Source organism: Diabrotica virgifera, chromosome 9 (assembly GCF_917563875.1).
Source record: "Diabrotica virgifera virgifera chromosome 9, PGI_DIABVI_V3a".
In the NCBI taxonomy this organism is placed as follows: domain Eukaryota; kingdom Metazoa; phylum Arthropoda; class Insecta; order Coleoptera; family Chrysomelidae; genus Diabrotica; species Diabrotica virgifera.
In genome coordinates this window covers 14,177,604-14,204,650 of record NC_065451.1, presented here as the reverse complement: position 1 = coordinate 14,204,650, position 27,047 = coordinate 14,177,604, and the positions used below count along the sequence as shown (strand labels likewise).

The 27,047-nt window shown below is 33.3% G+C and overlaps 1 protein-coding gene across 3 annotated transcripts; it reads right to left on the bottom strand.

The window, feature by feature from the left end:
• LOC114330668 (basic salivary proline-rich protein 1-like) lies at positions 1-26,475 on the bottom strand. Of its 3 annotated transcripts, none has more exons than XM_050661672.1 (2): positions 26,331-26,413; positions 1-1,097 (listed from the first exon to the last, which is right to left on the bottom strand). In XM_050661672.1, the coding sequence occupies exons 1-2, from the start codon at positions 26,355-26,357 to the stop codon at positions 54-56; spliced, it is 1,071 nt and encodes a 356-aa protein (XP_050517629.1). In that variant the 5' UTR covers positions 26,358-26,413; the 3' UTR covers positions 1-53. The 3 variants fall into 3 exon arrangements, 2 of the variants coding, with proteins under 2 accessions (XP_050517629.1, XP_050517628.1); XM_050661671.1 differs by lacking the exon at positions 26,331-26,413 and adding an exon at positions 7,889-8,055; XR_007700718.1 differs by lacking the exon at positions 1-1,097 and adding an exon at positions 15,938-16,161 and having other exon boundaries at positions 26,331-26,475.
• Positions 26,476-27,047: the final 572 nt, after the last annotated feature.

Genomic DNA, 27,047 nt, shown 5'->3' with positions numbered 1-27,047 from the left:
TTATGTGCTTAATACATATTTATTTGTGACAACAATACTCCTTTCATTAATTACTAACCAAAGGTACCTCCAGGTGGAACAAATACTTGCTGTTGCTGTGGACGCCCATAAACATTTATAACTCCAGGTGGTCGAACAAGAATTTGCTGTTGCTGTGGAACCCCATAAACATTTATAACTCCATGTGGTCTAACATGAACTTGTGCTGGTCCAACAAGAACTTGTGGCCGTTGTGACACAAGAATTTGTGGTCGTGCAACAAGAACTTGTGATCCTTGTTGAACATGACCTTGTGGCGGTGCAACAATAAGTTGTGGTCCTTGTTGAACATAACCTTGTGGTGGTGGAACATTAACTTTTGTTTGTGAAACAATAACTTGTGATCCTTGTGGAACATGACCTTGTGGTGGTGCAACAATAACTTGTGGTCCTTGTGGTGGTGCACCATAAACTTTTTCTTGTGAAACAATAACTTGTCCTTGTTGAACATGACCTTGTGGTGGTGCAACAATAACTTGTGGCCCTTGTGGAACATGTCCTTGTGATTGTGGAACATTAACTTTTGTTTGTGAAACAATAATTTGTTGTCCTTGGGGAACAAGAACTTGTGGTGGTGCAACAATAACTTGTGGCCCTTGTGGAACATGACCTTGTGGTGATGGAACAAGGACTTTTGTTTGTGAAACAATAACTTGAGGCCGTTGTTGAACTTGAACTTTTGGTGGTGCAACATGAACTTGTGGTCGTTGTTGAACATGCACTTGTGCTTGTGCAACTTGAACTTTTGGTGGTTGTGAAATAATAATCTGTCGTGGCTGTGGAGTCACGCTAACATTTTCAGCTTCTGTTGGATCTGCATTACCTATGACACTATTAACAATTCCAATACCTGCATTTAGACCAGATTTAAATATATCTGCTGCTCCTGTTAGAATACCAATAAATCCTAATCCTCTTGTTTTGGGACATACTGAAGGATCTTCTTCGCATGCTACCAGATCTATTTCTTTAGATGCGTCATTTCCCTGTAGTAATAGAGGTTCTGAATCCGGTGCTGGTGAAGACTGAGTTAAAGGTGCAAACGCAGTCACGAAGATCTAAAAATGTTTTTGATTAGTTTGAAATGATAGAATAAGAAATAAAATAGTTTTACATGGAACAATAAATATCACAGAAATAACAAAAACGATAAAAATTCGAAACGTACAATATTTCGGTCATGTAATGAGACATCCAGAGAGGTATAACCTTCTACACCTCATAATACAGGGCAAGATCACCGAAAGGAGAGTCTTAGGCAAAAGAAGAACATCCTGGCTCCAAAATCCTTAAGAGTGGTATCAAGACACCACCTCTAATCTGTTTAGAGCTGCTGTGAACAAAGTTATTATTGCCTTATGATCGCCAACATTCGATATTCGAACAAGGTACTGAAAGAAGAAGAAGATCTTTATCAAAAGAGTGATCTTTTTAGGGTACCTGTTCATTTTGAACGTTGGCGATCATTCTGGCTATGATGATTTTGTTGGTTGTTATATGAAACTTTCTCGCTAAAGAGAAATAAATCCCCAGGCATTAATTGAATACCATGTGAAATACTACAGTTACTAGGAGACAAAGGATTGCATATCATCCATTCTATATGTGTCGCTGTTTGGAATTCAGGAAAATGGCCATCTGATTGGTGTACCTCAATTTATATCCCACTACACAAAAAAGGAACTACTACCAGATGTGAAAACTACCGCACACTGTCACTAATAACACATGCTAATAAAATCTTGTTGCATATCATCAAAAACAGCTTAAAAACCTATCTACATTACCAAATACCTCAGGAACAAGCGGGGTTTGTAAAGGGTAAAGTACAAGGGAACAAATCCTGAACCTGACAACTCATTGAAAAATCCACGAGGAAAATAAACTTCCTGTAGCTGGCTGTATACCATAAATCACAAAAATACCAAGTTTATTGTAAAAGGTATATATTAAAATACCCTAAATAAGGGTCACAATACAAAACGTTTTCGGATTAAGGAATCCATCATCAGTGTTTAAAAGCCAAAATTTGCATGCCTGAGCCACCAAAATGTATCGGGTAAAAACCCTTTAAATGTAAATAATAAGGATGTTTTACATATTTATATAAAATTCATTGGATGATATAGATAAACCTGGATGTTACCCAGGGCAACACAGGACTCTCCCCACGTGGTTGGAACTTTTTTTTTGGAGAAAACCTCACATATTGGATTTCAATGGAGTTGGCCATTGAAATCCAATATGTGAGGTTTTCTCCAAAAAAAAAAGTTCCAACCACGTGGGGAGAGTCCTGTGTTGCCCTGGGTAACATCCAGGTTTATCTATATCATCCAATGAATTTTATATAAATATGTAAAACATCCTTATTATTTACATTTAAAGGATTTTTACCCGATACATTTTGGTGGCTCAGGCATGCAAATTTTGGCTTTTAAACACTGACGATGGATTCCTTAATCCGAAAACGTTTTGTATTGTGACCCTTATTTAGGGTATTTTAATATATACCTTTTACAAGAAACTTGGTATTTTTTTAACTCATTGAAAAGTCTAGAGAATTTCAAGTACCTATGATTAAATGCATCGTTGACTATCAAAAGGCATTTGATTGTGTAAGCTGGATAAATCTGTGGTTAATTTTAATAGAAATAGGCGCACCAATGCACCTGGTGACACTTATTAAAAATCTGTACCAGTCTAATATAGCGACAATACGACTAGATCAGAAGTTCTCAAACCAATTCAAGACCGAGAGAGGTGTTAGACAAGGATGCTTGTTGTCACCTGACTTATTTAACATTTATGGTGAACACGTCATGCGGATGGTTTTAGATGGATGGGCCGGTGGAGTAACAATAGCTGGTAGGAAAATCTCCAATTTAAGATTTGCTGATGACACTACAGTTACAGAAGCAAATGAGCAAGAAATGTTTGATCTTCTGCGAAGAGTTGAGTACGAAAGCAATAAAGTTGGTCTGAAAATCAATAAATCTAAGACAAAAATAATGGTGGTCGACAGATTCGACACTATTCAACTGACTAACATGTTACAGGAATACCAGATAGTAAACACCTTTATCTATCTCGGGTCTAGTATAACTAACGATGGTAACTGTGAAGCAGAAGTTTGGAGACGTAATGGTATGGCAAAAAATGCGATGAGTCGCCTAACTAAAGTTTGGCAAGACAGATCTATCTCTCAAAATATCAAGATGAGACTGGCGAATGCCCTTGTATTCTCAATATTTCTATACGGAGCAGAGACTTGGACTCTTCGCGCATGCGAGCGCCAAAAAATTAATGCCTTTGAGATGTGGTGCTGGAGAAGAATGCTGCGCATACCTTGGATAGCTCATAGGACAAACGTTTCCATTCTAAACCAACTCAACCCAATTAAAAAACGCTGTCCACAATATGTCTGCAACGAATTCTGCAATTCTTTGGTCACGTGTTTGCAGAGGTGACGACAGTTTGGTGATCACCAACTAGATGGTCTGACCAAATAAAGCATTCAGCTGGAAACTCATTCTGCGAAGCTCTTAGAGCAGCTGAAGATAGAGATCAATGGAGAAACATTGTTAAGAATATTGGAAGAAATCACGATCCTCAGTAATGGGGAAACGACAAGAGAGAGAGAGAGAGAGAGAGAGAGAGAGAGAGATATGGAAAAGTTGAGGAAAAGAGACGAAGGGTGTGTAGAAAATGATTGAAAGATACAAAATTGGGACTCGGGGAGTGCCGACAGAAGTGAAAACTTATGAAATCGAAAGTATTCTCATGAAAGTATGGTTGAAAGTGTACCTCAAACGCCTGAGTTTTTTTCGGTGAAGCGATGACGGTTGCGAATTCAATGCTTTTCTCCCATCCAAAAACTGTATCTACATTTAGAAAAGCAGGAAAAATAGGGGAAATAGTAAGATAAGAGTAAAAATATGAGTTAATACACTAAATACAAGTTAAACCACAAAGATAGTAAAATTATTAAAACAAAACAACAGACAAAAAAGGGATATGGATCATGGACGAATGAAAAAAGACGACAAGAATTTGCGAGAACTAGGCAAATATGATGAATATGAATATATTCATAAAGATGAAAAATTCTTTTGCAGCAGAGATATAAGCATCCCTCTACGATTAAGAATGCTAAGAGGCTAATTATTTAACACGCTATTATATGCTGTAGAGGCCTGGACTCTCAAACAGAAAAACATAAAAAATATTGAAATTTTTGAGATGTGGTCCTACCGTCGAATGCTGAAGATAAGTTTGGTTGAAAAATTCACAAACTGTGAAGTAATACGAAGGATAGGAAAAAACCCAGAAATTTTGTTAACGATAAAACGAAGAAAACTCGAGTATTTGGGTCACCCGATGAGAGGACATAAATACGCATTACTTCAAAATATAATGTAAGGAAAAATAGAAGGAAAATGGAATCCAGGCCGTAGAAAAACGTCATGGTTGCGGAATTTGAGAGAGTGGTTTGGCTATACCACTAATATACTCTTTAGGTCTGCTGTAAACGAGGTCAGGATAGCCTTGATGATTTCCAATCTCCGATAGGAGTGGCACAAGAAAAAGATACAATTCTCTTCATTTCTGAATTTGTCATTCGTAGATTCCATATATTTTGGTTGGGTTTAATTTATTTAGAGTATTATGTTCGCTAAAATCTATCTAAAACTAAAATGATGACCAATTTAGTACCTAGAGGACCATTGAAACTATAAAACTGCCATATCGAAACAGTTGACAAATACATCTATCTGGGCCACGAAATAAAAATAAGTAGAGACAATCAAGAGACAACCAAACATGCGAATTATCTAGAAGAATAGCTTTAGGATGGGCAACGTATGGCAAACTAAGAGACATGTTCAAGGAAAACATCCTAATTAAGCTAAAAAGAAAAGCATTTAACCAGTGCGTACTTCCGGTGCTTACTTATGGAGCTGAAACACTAAAATTAACCTAAAATATCAATAAGAAAATTACAAGTAGCACAACGAAAAATGGAAAGATCCATGCTTGGCCTAACTTTAAGAGACAGAATACGAAATGATGAGTTACGGCGAAGAACTCGAGTGGAAGACATAATAAAACGCATTACGGAGTTGAAGTGGAAATGGTCAGGACACGTCGCAAGACGTAGAGACAACAGGTGGACAAAGAAGATTTTGGCGTGGCGGCTAAGGGCAGACAGGCAAAGTTGTGGAAGGCCACTTACCAGATGGACTGACGAAATTAAAAGAATAGCGACAAACTGGATTGCAGCTGCCCAGGACAAAGAAGGGTGGAGACATCTTCGGGAGGCCTATGTCCGACAGTGGACTTTGGCTGTGTGATGATGATTACGTTCGCTGGCTTACTAGTCTCTTTAATATCTGCGGTAGTTAATTTTTCCTCATGCCAGCCGAAATATGTCGTCCTCTATTAATTTTTGCTTCACGCATTACTTTGTTCAGGCATACGTTGAAGAGTAAGGATGACAAATCTGACATACTACTTGGTTTATTATAAATTTTTCCGATATTTGATTGCTTATTTCGACTCTGTTCTCTGTATCATGTTGCCTAATTTTCATGTCTTTCCTTATTCGACAAACATCTTTAATTGCATCCTCTTTATTCTATCATACATATTATACTTGCTTAAAGTCGATGAATAGTGCTACCTTTAGTAGGTCGTGTTTCTAGCTTTTTGTGTAATGTGCAAACAATTCCTTCTTTAAAATCTCTTGGTATTTATTAATTTTTCTTTGTCTTCTTTTTGATTTTGTATATCCATTCATTTAGAAATTTTCAAACTTACTTCAGAATCTTGGCTTGTACGTGATCACTTCCAGAGTATTTGTTATTTTTCAGCTCTTTCATTATTTCTTCGACTTGTTTTGTTCTTGGCTTGGTGAATTATCTCCTACATCTTGTAAGTGTTTATGTCTCTGCGTCTTTAATTTTTTGTGGGGTAGCTTGTCCTTATCATTTAATACAGGGTGTAACAAAAATACAGGTCATAAATTTAATCACATATTGTGGCACCAAAAATAGTTCGTTTGAACCTAACTTACCTTAGTACAAACAAATGTGCACATAAAACTAGTTACAGACCTTTGAAGGTACAAAATAAAAATCGATTTTTTACAATATATCGAAATCTGTTAGAGATATTTTATTGAAAATGGACATGTGGCATTCTTATGGCAGGAGCATCTTACAGAAAAATTATAGTGAAATTTGTTCACCCCATAAAAATTTTATGAGGGTTTTGTTCCCTTAAACCCCCTCAAACTTTTGTGTACGTTCCAATTAAATTATTATTGTGGTACCATTAGTTAAATTCAATATTTTTATAACTTTTTTGGCTCTTGGTATTTTTTTGATAAGGCAGTTTTTATCGAGTTGCGGCTTCTTTTTTAATATGTTTACATAAAAATTTTATGGGGGTTTTGTTCCTTTAAACCCCCCAAATGTTTGTGTACGTTCCAATTAAACTATTACTGCGATACCATTAGTTAAACACAGTGTTTTAAAAACTTTTTTGCCTCTTTGTATTTTTTTGATAAGGCACCTTTTATCGAGATGTGGCTTCTTTTTTAATATGGTTCAAAATATACCTAAAAATGTATAGTAAATCATAAATAAATTTTCATATTATTACCAAGTCTCCATAATCGTACTTAACCATATACAAATATGTGGAGGATTTGACAAATATTCAAAATATCTTGATAAAACTCGACTTTTCGAAAAAGTACTAGGAGGCAAAAAAGTTTTCAAACCTTTTTTGTTTAACTAATGGTACTACAATAATAATCAAATTGGAACGTAGACAAAAGTTTGGCGGGGTTTAAAGGAACAAAACCCCCATAAAATTTTTATGGGGTGTCTAAATTTAACTGTAATTTGATTTTTCAGATACTACTGCCATAAGAATGCCACATGTCCATTTTCAATAAAATATCTCTAACAGATTTCGATATATTGGAAAAAATCGATTTTTATTTTGTAACTTCAAAGGGCTGTAACTTTTTTATGTGCACATTTGTACTAAGGTAAGTTAAGTTCAATCGAATTATTTTGGTCCCAGAATATGTGATTAAATTTATGACCTGTATTTTTGTTACACCCTATATATCATTAAGATATTCCTACCATTTCTATATTATTTCTCTATTTCCAGATCAGTAGATATTTATTTGGTTTTTATTCTTCGCATCTGATATTTTTCTTTATTCCTGATATAGCATAAATGCGAATTGATGCTGTTTTAAACTTTTCTTTCTATTATTGATCCTTTTAGCCTTTTTCTTATTAGGCGATTCTATCCACCAACATTAAAAAACAAGCTGTCCCAAAAAATTGATCATTGTATACATATCATTAATGTAATATTATTTGAAGGATTTACTTGCGAAGAAATAAAGGGACTAATGTAATGGCGACCAAGAACACATAAACAAGGCATAGGAAGACGGGAAGAAACTGGCACCAGATAGCTCATGACCATGACAGTTGAATATGGAAAACAAATTGAGAGGCCTTTGTTCAACGTCGAGACGTTAATCACCCAATACGAAGAATAGCTGAAGTGCAGATTCCTGGAAGGAGTAGGAGAGCAAGACCAAAGAAGATCTGAGGGGAGACGATTAGGCAGGACATGTTAGTAAAGGGAATTATATTGATATGACCCAAGATAAAATTATGTGGAGAAATTGCAATTAGGGAAACCGACCCCGCATAGGGATAAGGCAAAAATAATGATGACAATTGAGAGGGCTATGTCCAGGACTGGACCAGAAGAATCTGTTAAATAGGATTTGAATAAAAATAAGCTAGATACTTACCAATATTGCAGTAATCCTGAAGTTCATTTTGGATCTTGTGTGAGGCAATGACTTAATTAAATGATTTAATTTCTCACCTCCTTTATTAGCTTAGATATTATTTACGACGACATAATTCATTAGTTGGCAGTTTATGTTAAAATTAGAATTGAATTTAATGTGCCGGTAGGCAGTTACCACCTACTTCTGCATTCGTTTCACTAATCGTAAATGATGTAAAAATTATAATAGACTGTAAAATCAGATAGATTTTGGTATATATTATTAAATGGGATAAAATTTTGATTCCAAAACCCACTGCATATGTCCCTGATTTTTTATGTTCGTATTAGGCTTCTTCTTCTTCTTCATTCTTGTATGTAGGTTTTAAAGCCTCTTTGTTCTTCAATATTAGCCTCCTAAATTGTTTAAATTATCGCACCATCTTTTTCTTGGTTTGCCAATACTTCTTTGTCCATTTGGTGACTTATCTCGTGCTATTCGTACTATCCTATCCTCTGCCATTCTACTAATGTGTTCGTTCCACTCCTGTTTCCGTTTTGTCACCCATCCATTTATGTCTTCTACATTGCATGCTCTTCTTATGTTTTCGTTTCTCTCCCTATCCAGCAGACTTTTCCCTGATATTCGTCGAAGTGTTTTCATCTCTGTTGTTTCTAGTAGTCGCCTCGTTTTACATGTGTCAGGTTTTATCTCCGCCGTGTATGTCAATATAATAGGTCTAATTGCTGCTTTACAGATTCTTACTTTTGTGTCTTGTCTTAGGTGTTTGTTCTTCCAGATTGTGTCATTAAGAGATCCTGCCGCTTTACTTGCTTTTAAGCTTTGTTGTCGTACGTCTTCTTCAACATCTCCGTAACTAGTTATATCTATTCCCAGATATCTAAACCTTGCTTTCTGACTTTCTGCTTTATTATTTTCCCACCAATTTCTTTGTTCCCCAACCATGACCTTTACGTACTGCTTGTATTATTTCGTCCATTATTAGATTAAAGAGCAGTGGGCTTATCGAGTCACCTTGTCTGACTCCGCTTTGTACTGGTATAAACTGTGTTACTTTTCCATTTAGCTTTGCCTGTATTAGATTATAGGAGTAGATGTTTTCGATGACTTGTATAATATTGATTGGTATGTTTCTTCTATACGGTAGGTGTAAGACGTCTTTGACTTGGATGCGATCGAAAGCCTTTGTCAGGTCTATAAAACATAGACACAACCATTTTTGCAAGCTGTCGATATTTGACGCCATTATAATTTTTCTATGATTCATACGTCTTGACTATCAACTCCTTTATCCTTTTTTGCTTTAGTTATTTTAATCCAAAGTAACACATTATAAAACTAGTAAGCAAAAACTACAATTCATCGAGTGAGTCGATTTTCTTGCTAGCAAGTGTAGATATTATCTTTACAGTAAATCTTCTTTGACCATCTGTTGTATCTCTGTCTTGCGACGTGTCCTGCACATTTCCAGTTCAACTTCGTAATGCATTTTATGACGTCTTCCACTCCAGTTCTTCACCTTATCTCATCATTGCGTATTATGTCTCTCAAAGTTAAGCCAAGCATGGATCTTTCTATTTTTCGTTGTGCTACTTGTAATTTTCTTATTGATACTTTAGTCAATGTCAGAGTTTCAGCTGCATAAGTGAGCACCGGAAGTACGCACTGGTTAAATGCTTTTTCTTTTAGCTTTATTGGGATGTTTTCCTTGAACATGTCTCTTAGTTTGCCATACGCTGCTCATCCTAAACCTATTCTTCTAGATAATTCGCACGTTTGGTTGTCTCTACGCATTTGAAGAGTGGAGATATATAACGGGCCAAGAGACACACAAGAGATATACACAATCGAGAAAAATGAGTTTTTATCAGGAGACGGAACACTATACGGCGGACGCTATCTGTTGAATTTATTTAGAGCTGTTTCCAATGCAACTGTCACTTGGTCCATAATACAGATTAACGGCATTATTGCATAGACCATTATAATGGAAAAAACAGAAATATTGATTTTTTGTCACTTGACCCGTTATATATATCCACTCTTTATTTGTATTTCGTGGACCAGATAGATGTATTTGTCAACTGTTTCGATATGCCAGTTTTCTAGTTTCAATGGTCAGCCAGGTACTAAATTTCTAAATTTGTCATCATTTGAGTTTCCCCGAAGTTTATTTCCGATCCTACTTATGTCATCTGCAAATCGCAGGTAGTTGATCCTTTCGTTATCGACATTCAAACCCAGTGGCGGCTCGTGATTTTTACAATAGGGGAGGCTATAACTCTAAAATATGTAGACACATTTGCACTAGCAAAAAAATGCGCCAAAAAATGTAATGTAAGGCCCCATTTTTTGACCATTTTTATTTACATTTCATAATATCATCATAATTCATAATTTCATAATATCATATCATTTTAAAAATAATTAGTCTAATAATATTGTAAAAGTTTAATACCAAAGTTTATGTCGTTTATTTGTTAACAATTCCATCTGCGTAAATAGATATGCATATCAAAATAAATAGGTACAGATTTGAAGTTTTGCAGTCCGTACAGGTTGAAGGTTCACATTTTTTAAGATACTCAACTGAATTTTTTTAATTCTAAACGCGGCCTACTGCGAATCCAAAAACATGATAAATTACCGATATTTTGCTTTGCGTTACAAATATCGGAAAAAGTTATTTGAACAAGTTGTTCCAATAATTATTCTAACACCAAATACCAAATTTCGTAACAAAATTCGCACTTCTAGATTTTTCATTATTTTTAGTCAGGACCCTAAAATTCGTTGTCCCGAGATGCACGCAACGGCAACGGAACCGAGAAGCTAGTTAGCCTCCGTTGGTAAATCTCCGGTCATCGTGTGATGGCACCGTAGATGCCACTGTTAGGAAACCGGGTCTCCTTAAACGCCTGCTGCGCTGCACGGAGCATTAGCAACGGAGGCTGGCCGGCTTCTCGGCTCCGTTCATGCATCTCGAGATAACCCAGGTCCTGCCTACAGCAATAATAAAAAAACTGAGACGCAATCATGCGTTCTAATGCTAATGCTCCGTACGTATGGATATTTAGTGATAATATGGAATTTACAAGTTGTATAATAGTGAGAGTGCTTGTTGTTTTTCGCGATTCAAGATAAACAAAACAGTGTAGCGTGTGTAAAAAATTTATGGGCAGGCTAAGCCTCCCTTGCCTCCTCTGACGAGCCGCCACTGGTCAAACCGCTGTTTTCCCATTCTAATATCTGGAGTGCATGCTGCATTATGGCATTGAATAGTTTTGATGACCAGTGGCGGCTCGTGGCTTTAGGGACAGGGTCGGAAAGGTTTTTGTCTCCTCAGATAGGTATACCATCTAATTGAAAGGCTTCAATCATCATAGAAGATTTTTGATTTTTGGTTTTTGTTTTTTTTTATTTATTTTTTTTTGTTTTTTTTTGTTTTTTTCACATTAGATTTAGATTTAGATCCTAAACATGTTTATAAATTAACTTTAGTCTATGTTGTTTGGACGTAGCAAAATGGGTTATAACATCATCGTAAAATTTATTAATGTGTTGGAGATATTTTAATAGTTTTTTTCTAATGACATTTGAGAAAAGCTTGACATACTCTTTTGTTTCATGGTGTTTCGACAATACGTTTTGACACTTTTGAGACAAGAGAAATCCCGTTCATTTAAGAGGAAACAGTAGCGATCAACAGGTAGCAACAAACGCGATCCAAGATTGCGGCTGTAATTTTGAATATTTTGTGGAGATATTTGGCACACTTATTCGTAATATAATAAAGAATGACGATACAGAGCCCAATTTCAGAAATATGGTAGTATGTGGTAATTACTCTATAACTAAATAAAATATTGCAAAAAGGAGTCTGTACCGCCATTAAGAAAGACAAAAAAATACACTTTCTTCAAATAAACTTTTTTATCCCGTGCCTAGACTTTGTGTCACATTGAAACTACCAAAAATCGATTTTTTTTAACAAGAAATCGAACGTCACTGACTTGGCAACATTTCGCCCCTATCTGTATAAAAATTATTGTTTTGGATAGTATAAACGTCACTGTCAGTGGCGAATCACAGACGCACTGTTGCCTCACTTTTGAAAGTTCGTAGAACTTTCGGAATCTTGGACCGCATTTGTTGCTACCTGTTGATCGCTACTGTATCACCTTAAGGCAAAAGTTGGTAGCAATGGGAGAATTCATGATAATAATTTATTAATTTCGGGAACAGTTTGTTGCAATGAATTGCAGTATATAAAATTATACATATTTTGTAACTTATCCCATCTTCCGAAAATATTTGGATCAGCATACAGTTCAGGGCGCATCTGTTTTGAGATGGACGTTGAGAGGTGACTCAAAGTTTTTTGCAGAAATTGCTTGAAAATAAATCAAATAATAATATTTGAGATCCTCTCTCTCAAAAAGGTCCGGAACATTGTTTAAATAATCAAAATGTCAAAAAATTAAGGAAAAACTCGATTTTTTTTCGTTTTTTGATTATAACTGTAACAGTATTCATTTCCGAGAAAAATTTTACTGACATGAAAGTTGCATAATTAAATTTCCTACAATATAGAATTGGTAAATAATTTTAAAAATAGTCACCCTTGTTGCAAAATAGCAATAATTGCGAAAAAACAATACAAAAATAAGTATTTGCATTTTACATTTTTCAACCATTTATGCTACACTTAGGACCTTCATATTTCACTCAGAAAAACTTTATGATACAGTAAAACAATACTGTAAATTTTATTAAGATCGGTTCAATAGATTTTGCAAAATAAATTATGCAATCCAGCTTTCGCAAAAAAAATTCATTTTTTCAAAATGTTACAGGACTGAAAATAAAGCAGATAGCAAGTTGATTTTTTTTTTGCTTATAGAAGTGAACTGTACCTTTCATTTTCAATTTTCAAAATTAGAATCGATTAATTACCACGGCGTCAGGAAATTTTTTAATTAAACATTAATTTTTGCTGCTACGCCCAGGACAGCGGTGTTCGATTCACACAAGTTGATTTTCACCAAAATTTCTTTTAATCTTTATCTAATATATTATTTTCTTACTCTATATTTTGTTGTATTTTAATATTTTAATTCCACAAAAATCAAACTAATTTTATTATTGTTTGTGAAATATTGTTTAAACAATTGCATATGTTTAAAAATAATAAACTTTTATTCTCCAAGTTAAAATATATAAACAATAAAGTTTTTGCTAATAAAACTGTTATTTCAAAGGATAGAGTATGTGTTTTTATTTTGCAATAAACAAATTTATTTATTTATACCGAAATGTAATAAAAATTAAAATGTATCAATCATTATCAAAGGTCATTGGAATGCCCAATAAGAGCAAACTATCCACTGTCCTGCGCGTAGCACCAATAATGAATGTTTATTTAAAAAAATTTCTGACGCCGTGGTAGTTAATCGATTTTAATTCTGCAAAATTGCAAATGAAAGGTACAGTACACTTCTATAAGCAAAAAAAAATTCAACTTGCTATCTGCTTTATTTTCAGTCCTGTAACATTTTGAAAAAATGAATTTTTTTGCGAAAGCTGGATTTCAAAATTTATTTTGCAAAATCTATTAAACCGATCTTAATGAAATTTACAGTATTATTTTACTGTATCATAATGTTTTTCTGGGTGAAATACGAAGGTCCTAAGTGTAGCATAAATGGTTGAAAAACGTAAAATGCGAATACTTGTTTTTGTATGTTTTTTTCGCAATTATTGCTATTTTGCAACAAGGGTGACTATTTTTTATATTCTTAACCAATTCTATATTGTAGGAAATTTAATTACGCAACTTTTATGTCAATACAACTTTTCTCGGAAATGAATACTTTATAAGTTATAATCAAAAAACGAAGAAAAAAATCGAATTTTTCCTTCATTTTTTGACATTTTGATTATTTAAACAATGTTCCGGACCTTTTTGAAAGGGAGGATAACTCAAATATTATTATTTGATTTATTTTCAAGCAATTTCTGCAAAAAAATTTGAGTCACCTCTCAATGTCCAAATATGCTAATATTTTTACAGATGAGCCCTGGTCTAATATAAAACTTTTAATTCATTTCTTTAGTTGTCTATTTGATTAAAGAATGATACATAGTTTTAATACACTTGTCTAATAGATATTTTGAAAATTCTTTGGGGTAACTTTTAAATTTTTGCAAAACTTCAAAAATTTGCAAATCTTCAAAATTTGAAAAAAATGAGTATCTATTTGCACAAATAATAATAGTATCAAAAATTTTAAAATATACTTGTTTTTCGAGATCTGTGTCATACTTTTGTATTTTTTGGGGGTGTTCGGAAATATCAAGCGAATCCAAAACGTCACTGCGTATATTATATTGAAAATTACTATCTCTGAGGTTTTTTACCAGCTTTGTTATTCTATTTTTGGAATAAATAATGTCAGTTGACTGATTTTTAACAACATTGAATATCACATCAGTTTGGGTAAACACTTTCTTAAAAATATGTAAAAAAAATATTAAAAGAATAATCATTTAGTAAAGTTTTCAAACCGATTGTTTCACGAATCGAGATAATATCATCACTTGCAAAATTGTCGCCTTTTTTAATAAAATAAAATTAAAAATTTCCAAAAGCTGTTTACGAAAATCTGCTACAGTGAAAACTAACCGAGATTTAAAATTCCAAAAGCTACTTTATTTCATAATTAAGTTAATCCCGAGCGCACTTTAGCAGGGTACGTGGCTTGCCTGCTGCTGTGTCTACCTATCACCGATCGGCAGATTGTTTATGTGCCGGACCCTGCCATTCAAATACGGGTGAAATTTTGGTGAAATGTATAATTGGTTGTCTAATATTCGACAGCGCAGCGCTTCAAATCGTAGATCTAGGGACGGCTTGCCGTCGAAGCGAAGCTGATCTTATAAAAAAGAATTCATACAATCGCAATCGGATGCACAGCTGGGATTATTAATTTGAAAGTTTCTTACGCGTAGGGATCACGTAACGTATCGGATTGATCGAATTCTTTTAAAAACAATGAATTAAATTTAGTCTGTACTATCTCACAGATTTTTTTTATTTTACAGAAACAAATATCATCAACTCTGGATTAAATTAAATATTTAGAAAATCTACAATGTGTCCATAATGTGTGGGTCGGCACTGCCGACCCTGACCGGCCGCCACTGTTGATGACATGGTATTTCCTTGTCTAACTCCCATTTTTAGATTTATTTTTTTACTTTGAGTGTGGAGGTTTATTTCTGTTGTGGCATTTGCATAAATATGGTGAATAATGCTGGTATATCGGTAGTCAATTCTCTCAAAGCTCTTAAGATGGCTACCATCTTGATAGTGTCAAAGATTTTGTAATAGTCAACAAATACTAGTACCAGCGGTCGGTGGTACTCTATAGTTTTTTTGATTAGGGCCTTTAGACAAGTTAGGTGGTCATTTGTACCATACCCAGGGCGGAAACCTGCCTGTTCTCTTGGTTGGCATGTTTCTAGTTTGTTCTCAATCAATTCAAGCAGTGATTATTCGGGCAAATTATTTATACAGGTGGTTTTTATACAGGTGGTTAGAAGGCTGATTGGCCTATAGTTTTCAATGTCTGTCTCATCTCCTTTCTTGTGTATAAGGAGCGTTATAGAATTATTCCATTCAGCTGGTATGTGTTGGTTGTCTAAGTATTATATTGAAGAGCTGTTTGATTACCCTGATGAGAGCAGATCCTCCGATTTTTAGCGCATTGATATATCGGGAATATCTTCTGAACCTTGATTGATAATATAATTTTTTGTTCTGTATGTTCTGTCGGGTTTAAATCCAATTTATTTGTACATAGTGTTTTATATAGAAGTCTTCTACTATCTCTAGCATGGTAAGAATCATAGCCATGATGAAAAGTCATATTGTAATGTTTTCGCAATGCTCTGACGTCAGAAATCTTGAATGACGCAAGCATATTTTTGTAGTAAAAAAGAGTATCAAATTTTAGCTGGTTTTAAAAGAAAAGGAAGAAAACATGTGTTTAGTACATATTTATTTGTGACACAAGTACTTCTTTGATTACTATCCAAAAATAGTTCCAGTTGGTGCGACAAGTGGAATACGTAGAGTCATATAAACATTAGTGGTGTTTCTGTGGTCTTATTATGGGTCCTCTAGATGAGTCCTTTGGTAGGGGCCTAGGTTCTGAATCCGGTAGCGGTGAAGACTGAGTTAGACACGCAAACGCAGCCATCAAGATCTAAAAATTTTTTAATTAAATTACTAACTAAATACGGCAAAGGCCGACATCAAATAAAATAGAAAAACGGAATCATTATAAATGACAAAAACCAGATAGTAAGCATTGTTGAAGATTATTATACAGTACAGAATTATATTATACTCGTACACGTACCGGGTGTGCCAATAAGAATGGCTCTCGGCCATATCTCAGGAACCGTTTATAGTACAACTTTGAGAAAAAAATATTTTATAACAAAAGTTACCTCGGGAAAAGCCTGGAAATTATTTTCATAATTGTAGATTCACCGCTAGAGGGCGTAATTGAATATCAAAAATTAAAAAATCAAAATTTTACAAAATTTGCCAAACGAAAGGGCACTGGAAATCCTATCATCGTATTCTTCATAAAATTCTGCGCATATTTGATTTTACAAGTTTAAGTCTACCTTTGCAAATAAGAGGTAGGGGTGAGTGGGAACCTTGTTATGAAAAAATGGCTGTAAGTCCGGTTCTGCTAAATCGAATTTTGCAAACTTGGTCTTGTTGAAAACAGCTCTTTTTCGTCAATGTAAGAGTTATAATTTCGAGACAGCATATTAAGTAATATGCCAGCTAGGAGGCGTTATTTAATTATTTTTAGAAATCTAGTTTTCAATGGAAAATATTAAATACAACTATGCATTTTTATTCCCGTATTACAAAATTAGATTAAATTAGCAACAGAATAGCGAAATCCGCATGTCGACACCTTTTTTCTATCTCGAGATATCTTAACAAACGTGTAAATTTTAAACATAACTGTTACTGTCACCGGTAAACGAAGTTAAGAAAAGGTAGTGTGCTGTGGAAAAAACAAAGAAACATTTTTTTGATATCAGCGTGTATTAATTAAAACAACAATAGGACAAACAACACTATAAAATATAACAAAGAAATAAAAACAACTACTTAGTGACGACTCAAATATCCAAATTATGGCCCATAATTTTCGATGCAAGTATTCACTCTTTAAGAGTATATTGAACAGCAGTCTCAATTTCTGCTCTCGCAATGTTTCGCATGGCGTTTCCTACTCTGTGGATCATGTTTTCTCGAGTAGTGGGCCTAGCGGCAAAAACAAGGTCTTTAATCCGCCCCATAAATAAAAGTCTAAAAGAGTTAAATCTGGTGATCTGGCTAGCCAAAAAATTTGCTTCCACGTCCTATCCATCTATCAGCGACTTACTCATCTAAAAAATCTCTTACTACTCTGGAAAAATGCGCCGGACAACCATCGTGCTGAAACAACATGGACCTACGAACTGCTAGCGGTACATCTTCCAGAAGAAGAGGCAATTTATTCCTTAAAAAATTCGATAGCGTTCACTAATTATAGCATTATCGAAAAGAAAGGGTCCAATTATCTGACTATCACCAGATTTAACTATTTGGTGTGGCGACGGTTTGGTATTTCACTTTAATTTAGGTATGGGGACGGATTAAAGACCTTGTTTTTGCAGCTAGGCCTACTTGAGAAAAAATAATCCAGAGAATACGAAACCCCATTAGGGGTTTAAAATTTACACGTTTCTTAAGATATCTCGAGATAGAAAAAAGATATCGACATGCGGTTTTCGCTATTCTGTTGCTAATTTGATCTAATTTTGTAATACATGATTAAAAATGCATACTTGTACTTAATATTTTCCAAAGAAAACTAGATTTCTGAAAATAATTAGATAACGCATCCTAGCTGGCATAATACTGAATAGGCTGTTTTGAAATTATAACTTTTACATTGAAGAAAAAGAGCTGTTTTCAACAAGACCAAGTTTGCAAAATTCGATTTAGCAGAACCGGATTTACAGCCATTTTTTCATAACAAGGTTCCCACTCACGCCCACCTCTTATTTGCAAAGGTAGACTTAAACTTGTAAAATAAAATATGCGCAGAATTTTATGAAAAATATGATTATCAGATTTCGTGTGCCCTTTCATTAGGCAAATCTTGTAAAATTTTAATTTTTTAATTTTTTATATTCAATTAGGGGAAGTATGCCTGAGACGGTATTCTGGCTGAGATGGCATATCACGCGTTTTTCGTAAACTATTGCAAATTTGATGCCTAGTGTGACAGTTTTCAGTTTCTTAAGTTAAAATTTGTCAACATTGTTGAACTTATGCATGTTAGTTTTATTTTGACAGCAGTAGCCTTTGGAATGTTAATTAAGTAGGACAAAATATTTATTGACTTTTTTTGTATCACATTATAATTCGCGAGTCTTTACACCCGAGTTAAGTTTTTAAATTTTGTGATGTTCTTTTACCTTATGCCTATCACGCCTGTATCGATTTATATCTTAAAAATATGCTTAAGAAAAATTAGGTTAAAAAACGGTATGATTGCAATGTTGCCTTAGATGGCATAGTAAGCATGTGGATTAGATGGCATAGGTATGCCATCTCACCCTTATGCGTTTTTACACTGCATTATTTTTCTCGTATGATTGAAGTTTATCGTTACAGTTATGGATCGTTTTAAGAGGAATTCGAACCGACAAAATCGATTCCGTCGATGTTGAAACAAGTGACGAGGAAGATGCTGCTTGCATTTTTTGTAATGGCCTCTTTTCATTATCTCGTTCTCGAGAAACCTGACTAAGATACCAAATTTGTGGCAAGTGGTCATATTCCGAATGTGCCGGTGTACCCAAGACTACAAAAAAAATTATTTGTGACATGTCGAGATTAGTGCCTTTATTTCAAGGGTATGCCATCTTACCCACATGTATGTGGGTGAGATGGCACATGTAATACTTTACAATTTATTTTTTTAGAAAAAAAATATATTATGTAGGTTGTTAAAAAATAATATTATATTTATGTAAATGGTCCTAGCACTGACGTTGATTTTTATTACATGTCTAACTCTATCGGTTATCGATTACAAAACATTTAAAAAAAAAGTATGCCGTCTCAGGGATATCTCACCTACAACCTACAATTATGAAAATAATTTCCAGGCATTTCCCGGAGCAACTTTTGTTATAAATATTTTTTTCTCACAGTTGTACTATAAACGGTCCCTGAGATATGGGCGATAGCCATTCTTATTGGGACACCCGGTACATTGAAGACCACGCGAGCACAGCCGTAGTATAGGAAGACCACAAAAACAATGGCTAGACGACATCAAAGCAAAAATGGAAACTGGCACCAAGTAGCACAAAACAGAGAAGAATGGAGAAATTACTAAGGAAGTAAAAATCTTCTCTTGTAGGTAGATAATATACAGTATGTCCCTGTAAGTTGTATCCATATGGAAAACTTTTTTATTATTAATTTTACGAAAAAAAGTTATTCTTCATAAAAAGCTCTGCATGGTCCAAAACCTAAGATTCAACCATCAGATATAAAATTTTATAAATATTATACGAGGTATGTCAAAAAGTTTGAATTTCACTCAAGAGTAAAGTAGCTTTATTTTTCACAATATTGAAAATTGCTATTATGAAAAGTTGTTTGGAATTAAAAACTATATTCTAATATGCAATTACATCCTTCTAATTAAAATTTTTTTTTTTTTGAAAAATTATGGACACCTTATTTTCAGTAATTTTAATTCTAATAACTCTTTTATTATTAATTTTACGAAAAAACTGATTCTTAATAAAAAGTTCTGCATGGTCTAAAATACTCTAAAACCTAAAATACAACCACCTTATGTCAATTTTATACGAGGTATGTCAAAAAAGATAAATTTCGATCAAAAGTAAAGTACCTTTTTAGTTCAAAATATTTCAATTAGAAGGATGTAATTACATACTGAAACGTGGTTTTTAATTCTTATTAACTATTCATAATAACAATTTTCGATATTGTGAAAAATAAAGGTATTTTACTCTTGAGCCAAATTCATATTTTTTGACATACCTTGTATAAAATTGATAAAATTTGACATAAGATGGTTGTATTTTAGGTTTCAGACCATGCAGAACTTTTTATTAAGAATCACTTTTTTTCGTAAAATTAATAATAAAAGAGTTATCAGAATTGAACTAACTGAAAATAATGTTAGTTATCCGTAATTAAAAAAAAAAATTTTCAATTAGAAGGAGGTAATTGCATATTAGAATATAGTTTTTATTTCCAAACAACTTTTCATAATAGCAATTTTCAATATTGTGAAAAATAAAGCTACTTTACTCTTGAGTGAAATTCAAACTTTTTGACATACCTCGTATAATATTCATAAAATTTTATATCTGATGGTTGAATCTTAGGTTTTGGAATATGCAGAGCTTTTTATGAAGAATAACTTTTTTTCGTAAAATGAATAATAAAAAAGTTTTCCATATGGATACAACTTACAGGGACATACTGTATATATAATTTATTAAAATTTTCTAAAAATATCCAAATTGGACTTAAAGTGGGTACATCACTAGTACAAAACAAACGTTTTTGGACTAATCAGTCAATAATCAGGTTAAAAACCTAAAATAAGTAAACTACTGTATAAAAAGGCTTTTTTAAATTTACTGAAATTACATATAACAGTCAAACTCCATATTTAAGCATTTATACTTTTCCTTATATTCTTCATTTAATAAATTATCGTTTAATTTTCTTCCATTTTTTCTTTATTTTTTTCTTCTTTTCGAACAAGTGACGCCATTACCTTGCAGGCAAAATTTACGCTTTCAATAGTCAAAGAATTATTATTAATAATTCTATGTTATTTTTAATTTAAACGGTTTCAATCTCATTAATTTATTTAATAGTTAATTAAATTCAATCATTTAGAATTTTTGGCATCTTTACAATAAAAAATAACTATATACAAATAAAATTCCCTATCTTGAAGGTCTTGTCAATATTCTTTCAATGTCAAATTTCAGTCTGTCAGTTTGAAGCCAAGATGAAGACTCCATTATAGTATCACTAATTTGTATTCTTATAACATCGACTCATTGTCGCCATCGATGTAACCGAAATGGCTTAATTTTTATACTGGTAAGGTCATTCGACCTACCTATGTAGCTAGTTCCAACTACTTTGTATCTGAAGTAAGTAATCACATGTTTAAATTTTTCCTAACTTTTTAACAGTCAAAATTTCAACTTTGCTTTTTTATACAGTGGTTTACTTATTTTAGGTTTTTAACCTGACGATGGACTGATTAGTCCAAAAACGTTTGTTTTGTACTAGTGATGTACCAACTTTAAGTCCAACTTGGATCTTTTTAGAAAATTTTAATAAATTATATACCATCTACCTACAAGAGAAGATTTTTACTTTCTTAGTAATTTTTTATTATGGTATACAGCCAATGAGAGGAATTCTTTTCTTTTTATTTTAAGAATTGAGAAATTATGGAGTGCCCTTTGTCCAGGAGTGGATGCAAACAGGCTGAAGAAGACGAAGAAATTACTAATATCACTGGGCCACAAACGAATCAACCTCATATGGACACTACAAGTCATCCCAGAAGATTGGAAAGTAGGAATCATACTTTCTATGGAAACTACTAACTACTAACTTTGGAAGCTTTTGTTAGAAAATTGGACACGAACGGCTGTATTACTACAAAATCTATATGTGCATATACGGTGTTGTTGCCATAATAAGCCGGAACAAAACGGTATAAAGCGAAAAAATCTTAAGAGCTGAAACGGGAAGCTGCTAGATTTGGTCTATATATGGTCATACCTACGAATATGCCACCACTTTTCCGTATCTAAGCTTAATAATAAATTACATCACCACTCAAGAAGTGCAAACACGGATTCTTAGCACTAATAAGTAGTGGTTTTATGCATACAAAGACTTATGAAATGTAAGTTACCGAATCTTGAGTATAAGCTTAGAATACACAACATAGTAACTTCTCTCAACTCTCAGTAACTACTCTCAACCACTGATGAAAATAAATTGTGAATATTTGAGCGCAAAATACTAGGATAAGCAAAAGACCAAATAATTAAAGCCAGTAGAACGGCCGGATGCCTAAACGACACAATTTGGAAAAACTAACACCTAAGATTGGAAACAAAGGCCTGAATATACAAGTCAGTTACTAGGCCAGTTATGACTTACACGGCCGAAACAAGACCAGATACAAGCAAAACACGAAGATATCTTAAGAAGGATTGCTGAAAAAGGACTGCAAGATAGGGTAAGAAGTGAGGAAATCAGACGCATATGTGGGGTAGACAATATAAATACCTGGGTAAAGAAGAGAAAAGAAGAGTGGAATGAGCACATAAGCAGGATGTCTGAATCAAGGATAGTAAGAATAGCCAGGGACAAATCACCGTTAGGCAGGAGAAGTATAGGACGCACAAGGAACATATGGACTGACAACTTAGGGGCAGAATGAAAGGCACCGTTGAAGAAAAACAGGCAGTACTGCCTATATAAAAGAAGAAAAAGAAGAAGAAAATACTAAGAAAGATATTTGGATCAACACATTGCAGCGATGATTCGTTAATAATTAAAATGAACCGCAAGCTGGATGAACTAATGCAGAGCCAAGATATTATTAGATTTGTGAAGTCACAAAGACTTAACTGACTAGGTTACTTAGAAAGGATGCCAGATAATCGAGCTAGAAAAGTAATTAAGAGATGGAAGCCCCAAAGAAATAGAACAAGTGGAAGGCTCAGTAAAATGTGGATAGATGACGTAGAGGAAGATCATAAAACCGTAAACATCAGGCAGTGACGAAGGAAAGTATCCGACAGGGCAGAATGGAAGAAAATTGTTAAGCAGACCAAGATTTACCAAGGGTAGTAGGGCAGAAATTTCTTCGCAAGTTTTCTTCTGTTCCTTTGTTGCTAATCAGATTGGTTTATGTATACCCGTATTTTTATTATTCTATTTTTGTTTTTCATTATCAGTTGCTTTATTTTGATGCCCACCAATTTAATTACAGGTGCATCTACTTGGTGATTATATAGTATATTATTATCTTCATTATACACATTTGCTCTTATTTTGCGATTAGAAAAGTATCTATTTGGTTTTTATTCTTTGCATCTGGTATTTTTCCTTATTCCTGGTACTACATATGCGAACTGATACTTTTTAAACTGTTATCTTTACTATTCTCTACTATTGATTCTTTTAGCCTTTTTCTTATTATTCTTTCCACCAACATTAAAAAATAGGTGTGCTTGTTTCAAAAAATTTATCATTGCATACATATCATTAATCTAATATTATTTGAAGGGTTTATAGTCTAGTAAAATAAAATTACACTACATGTAAATCAAAATGTAAATTCGTACAGGTTGAAACAAATTTTATATTAAAGTTTAGGTGGGTACAAAAGATATTTTCAAAAAAGTATCCAAATCATACAAGGGGATCATTGTTTAAATAATTAAAAAGTGGTCATTTTTGCAAAAAATTACTTTTTTAACTGCTGAAGTCATTCAGTTACTAATGAAGGTCTACAGAATTATTTTCTGCAAAGTTGAAGGGTAAATATTTCACATAAGACTTACTAAATTAAATTTGACCCCCTATTTATTTAAATAATTATACATAAAAATTTAAAAACAAATTTGCAAAGAAATATTTTTAGCGTTTTAAATAAGCACTATAAAATATATTATTTTACTGGAGAAGTTGCGCTTTGTTATCAGTATTAATTGAAAAAAAATTGGTCCAAAAATATTTAATATTTTTTGAGATATTGAATTTGTTTCTACAGTTTTACTCTATTTTCAATTGCAAGAGCGCAGTTGTTGCCAAAGAAATATTCACCTGTATTAAACCTTATTATTTTTATTTTTATGTATATTTTCGACAAATGTATTAATACATTCAAATTTCAATTAAACTTCCCCCTAAAATGACATTTGAAAATTATTCAAATTTGTTTATAACTTGTTTTTTTAATAACGTCGCAGGGATTAAATATTTTGAAATGCCGTTTCCATAATTGGCTTCCTGGGAATTTTTCACTAATTAACAAATTTTTTTGTCTTCTTTTCCTCTTCTTTTTTTTTTTTCTTGAAGTTATACTACTACGGGCCCTTTTAGGGTTAAGTTTCATTAAGAATGTTGAATCTCAAGTTGTAGATTCTAGACCTAAAAATATTAAGATTGATCTAAAATCACTTTAATAAAATGTGGCTACTTACTGAGTTACAGGGTGTTTTATTTAAAAATTTAAAAATTATTTTTACCAAGTACTTTCAAACTATTTGACGTATCCTTATCATACTTGGCAGAAAGTGTGAGTACTCTACAATCTACTAATACGTGATAAATAAAAGTTTCAATCTACTACCAGAGGCGTACGACAGGGGATAGTTAATGGTTAACCCTTCCCAAATTCTGCGCCACTGATAGAAATACTATTTTAGCGAAATTTTCTGATTCTCCAATACTTTTTGTGTAAATAATATACTCTTTACTGGTAACGATTAAGTCATTAGTTTTCGAGATATTGGACGTTTAAAATGAAATGGCATAGTTATTTTGATTCATTAATAATTCATTCATTTTAAACTTCCAATATCTTGCAAACTAATGACTTTATCGATACCAATAAAGTTATTTACATACAAAGTATTAGAGAATTGAAAAATTTCGCTAAAATAGTAATTCACTCAGTGGCGTAGAATTTGGGAAGGGTTAATCATTCACTATCCCTGTCGTACGCCTCTGGCACTAGCTAGAAACGATTATTAATCATAATTTAGTAGGGTGTATAATACCCACACTTTCTGCCAAGTATGATAAGGATACGTCAAATAGTTTTAAAGTACTTGGTAACAATAATTTTTAAATAAAACACCCTGTAACTCAGTAAGTAGCCACATTTTATTTAAGAGATTTTAGTTAAATCTTAATATTTTTAGGTCTAGAATCTACAACTCACAGATTCAATATTCTTAATGAAATTTAACCCTAAAAGGGCCCGTAGTAATATAGCTCCAAGAAAAAAAAAGAAGAAGAAAAAACGACAAAAAAATTTTGTTAATTAGTAAAAAATTCCCAGGAACCCAATTATCGAAACGGTATTTCAAAATACTTAATCTCCGCGACGTTATTAAAAAAACAAAATATAAACAAATTTGAATAATTTTCAAATGCCATTTTAGGGGGGAGTTTCGTTGAAATTTGAATTTATAAATACATTTATCGAAATTATCGATAAAAATCAAAATAACGAGATCTTATTCAGGTGAATATTTCTTTGGCAACAACCACGTTTTTGCAATTGAAAATATAGTAACATTTAATAAACAAATTCAATATCTCAAAAAATATTAAATATTTTTTGACCAATTTTTTTTGCTTAATACTGATAACATAGCACAACTTCTTCTGTAAAAAAAGATATTTTATAGTGTTTATTTAAAACGCTAAAAATAATTTTTTGCAAGTGTGTTTTTAAAGCTTTATATACAATTATTTTAATAAAGAGGGGGTCAAATTTAATTAAGTAAGTCTTATGTGAAAGATTTACCCTTCAACTTTACAGAAAATAATCCTATTGACTTTGATTAGTAATTGAATGACCTCAGCAGTTAAAAAAGTAATTTTTTTGCAAAAATGACCCCTTTTTAATTATTTAAACAATGATCCCCTTGTATGATTTGGATACTTTTTTAAAAATATCTTTTGTATACACCTAAACTTTGATATAAAATGTGTTTCAACCTGTACGAATTTACGTTTTGACTTTTTTTATTTTATTAGGCTATTACTTGATAAAAGGAATAAAGGGAATAATTGAATGGCGACCAATAATGCAAAGAGCTCGAAGAAATTTACCCAGACGCCAACATAATAAGAGAAATAAAGTTCAGAACACTCCAATGGGCTGGACACCTCAGAAGACATTCCGACCAAAGAACAATAAAGCTGGTTGGGAGGAAGTCGCAACTGGAAAAAGACCACGCGGACGCCCTCGGCCCCGATGGCGAGATAATATAGCAGGAGACCTGAAAGCTATGGACGAGGAGAGTTGAATGGAGGTTGCTCAAGACAGAGAAGAGTGGAGGCATGTTGTTGAGTTGGCTAAAACCCACGAAGGGTTGTAACGCCACGGAGTAAGTAAGTTAGTAAGACCAAGAACACATAAACAAGGCATATATGGAAAACGGAATGGGAAACCTATGACCAGGAGTGGACCAGAAGAATCTGTTAAACAAGATTTGAAATAAAAATAACCCAGACACTTACCAATAAGGCAGCAATCCTGAAGTTCATCTTGAAAGTTCTGTGAGGCAATGACTTAATTAAATGGTTTAATTTCTCACCTTAACCTTATATTAGCTTATATATTATTAACGACGACATAATTAATAAGTAGGTAGTTTATGTTAAGATTAGAATTTAATGTAGCAGTAGGTAGATACCACCTACTTCTGCAGTCGATTCACCAATCGTAAATGATGTAAGATTTATTATAGATTACAAAACCAAATAGATTTTTCTTCTTCTTCTTCTTTCTCTTTATAAGCAAGTCTGCTTGTTCATTGGCGGATTGATACCTCTATGGAAGGTTGTCACTCCATCTTTTGCGCGGACGGCCGATACGTCTTCTGCCGATTGGTGATTTATCTCGTGCTATTTTGACCACACGTATCTCCCCCATTCTGCGTATGTGGTTATTCCATTATTTTTTCTCCTCCTCTTCTATCTGTTCTTCTTCGTAAGGATGTAGTGGAGGTCATGTAAGTCGTTTGACTATTTCTGTCCAGTTCTCTTTCTTCTGTGCGTGTTGTTTTGCTTCGGAGAATGAGGAACCAGTCATGTCCTTTATTTGGTCCGACCATCGTAATGGAGATCTTCCTCTAGATCTTTTAGAGGACAAAACGTCCTCCGATGTTGTCCGATGCCTTGTTGCCAATATCTTCCATCATTACAGTTTTGCATCTTCTAATCCTCGTACACTCA

What these genes read in the sequence shown, in the direction of transcription:
- LOC114330668 (XM_050661672.1), bottom strand. Translation starts at nt 26,357, where the DNA reads ATGAACTTCAGGATTGCTGCCTTATTG. An exon ending in TCAGGATTGCTGCCTTATTG is followed by an intron (nt 1,098 to 26,330) that starts GTAAGTGTCTGG and finishes AAACATTTTTAG; the next exon opens with ATCTTCGTGACTGCGTTTGC.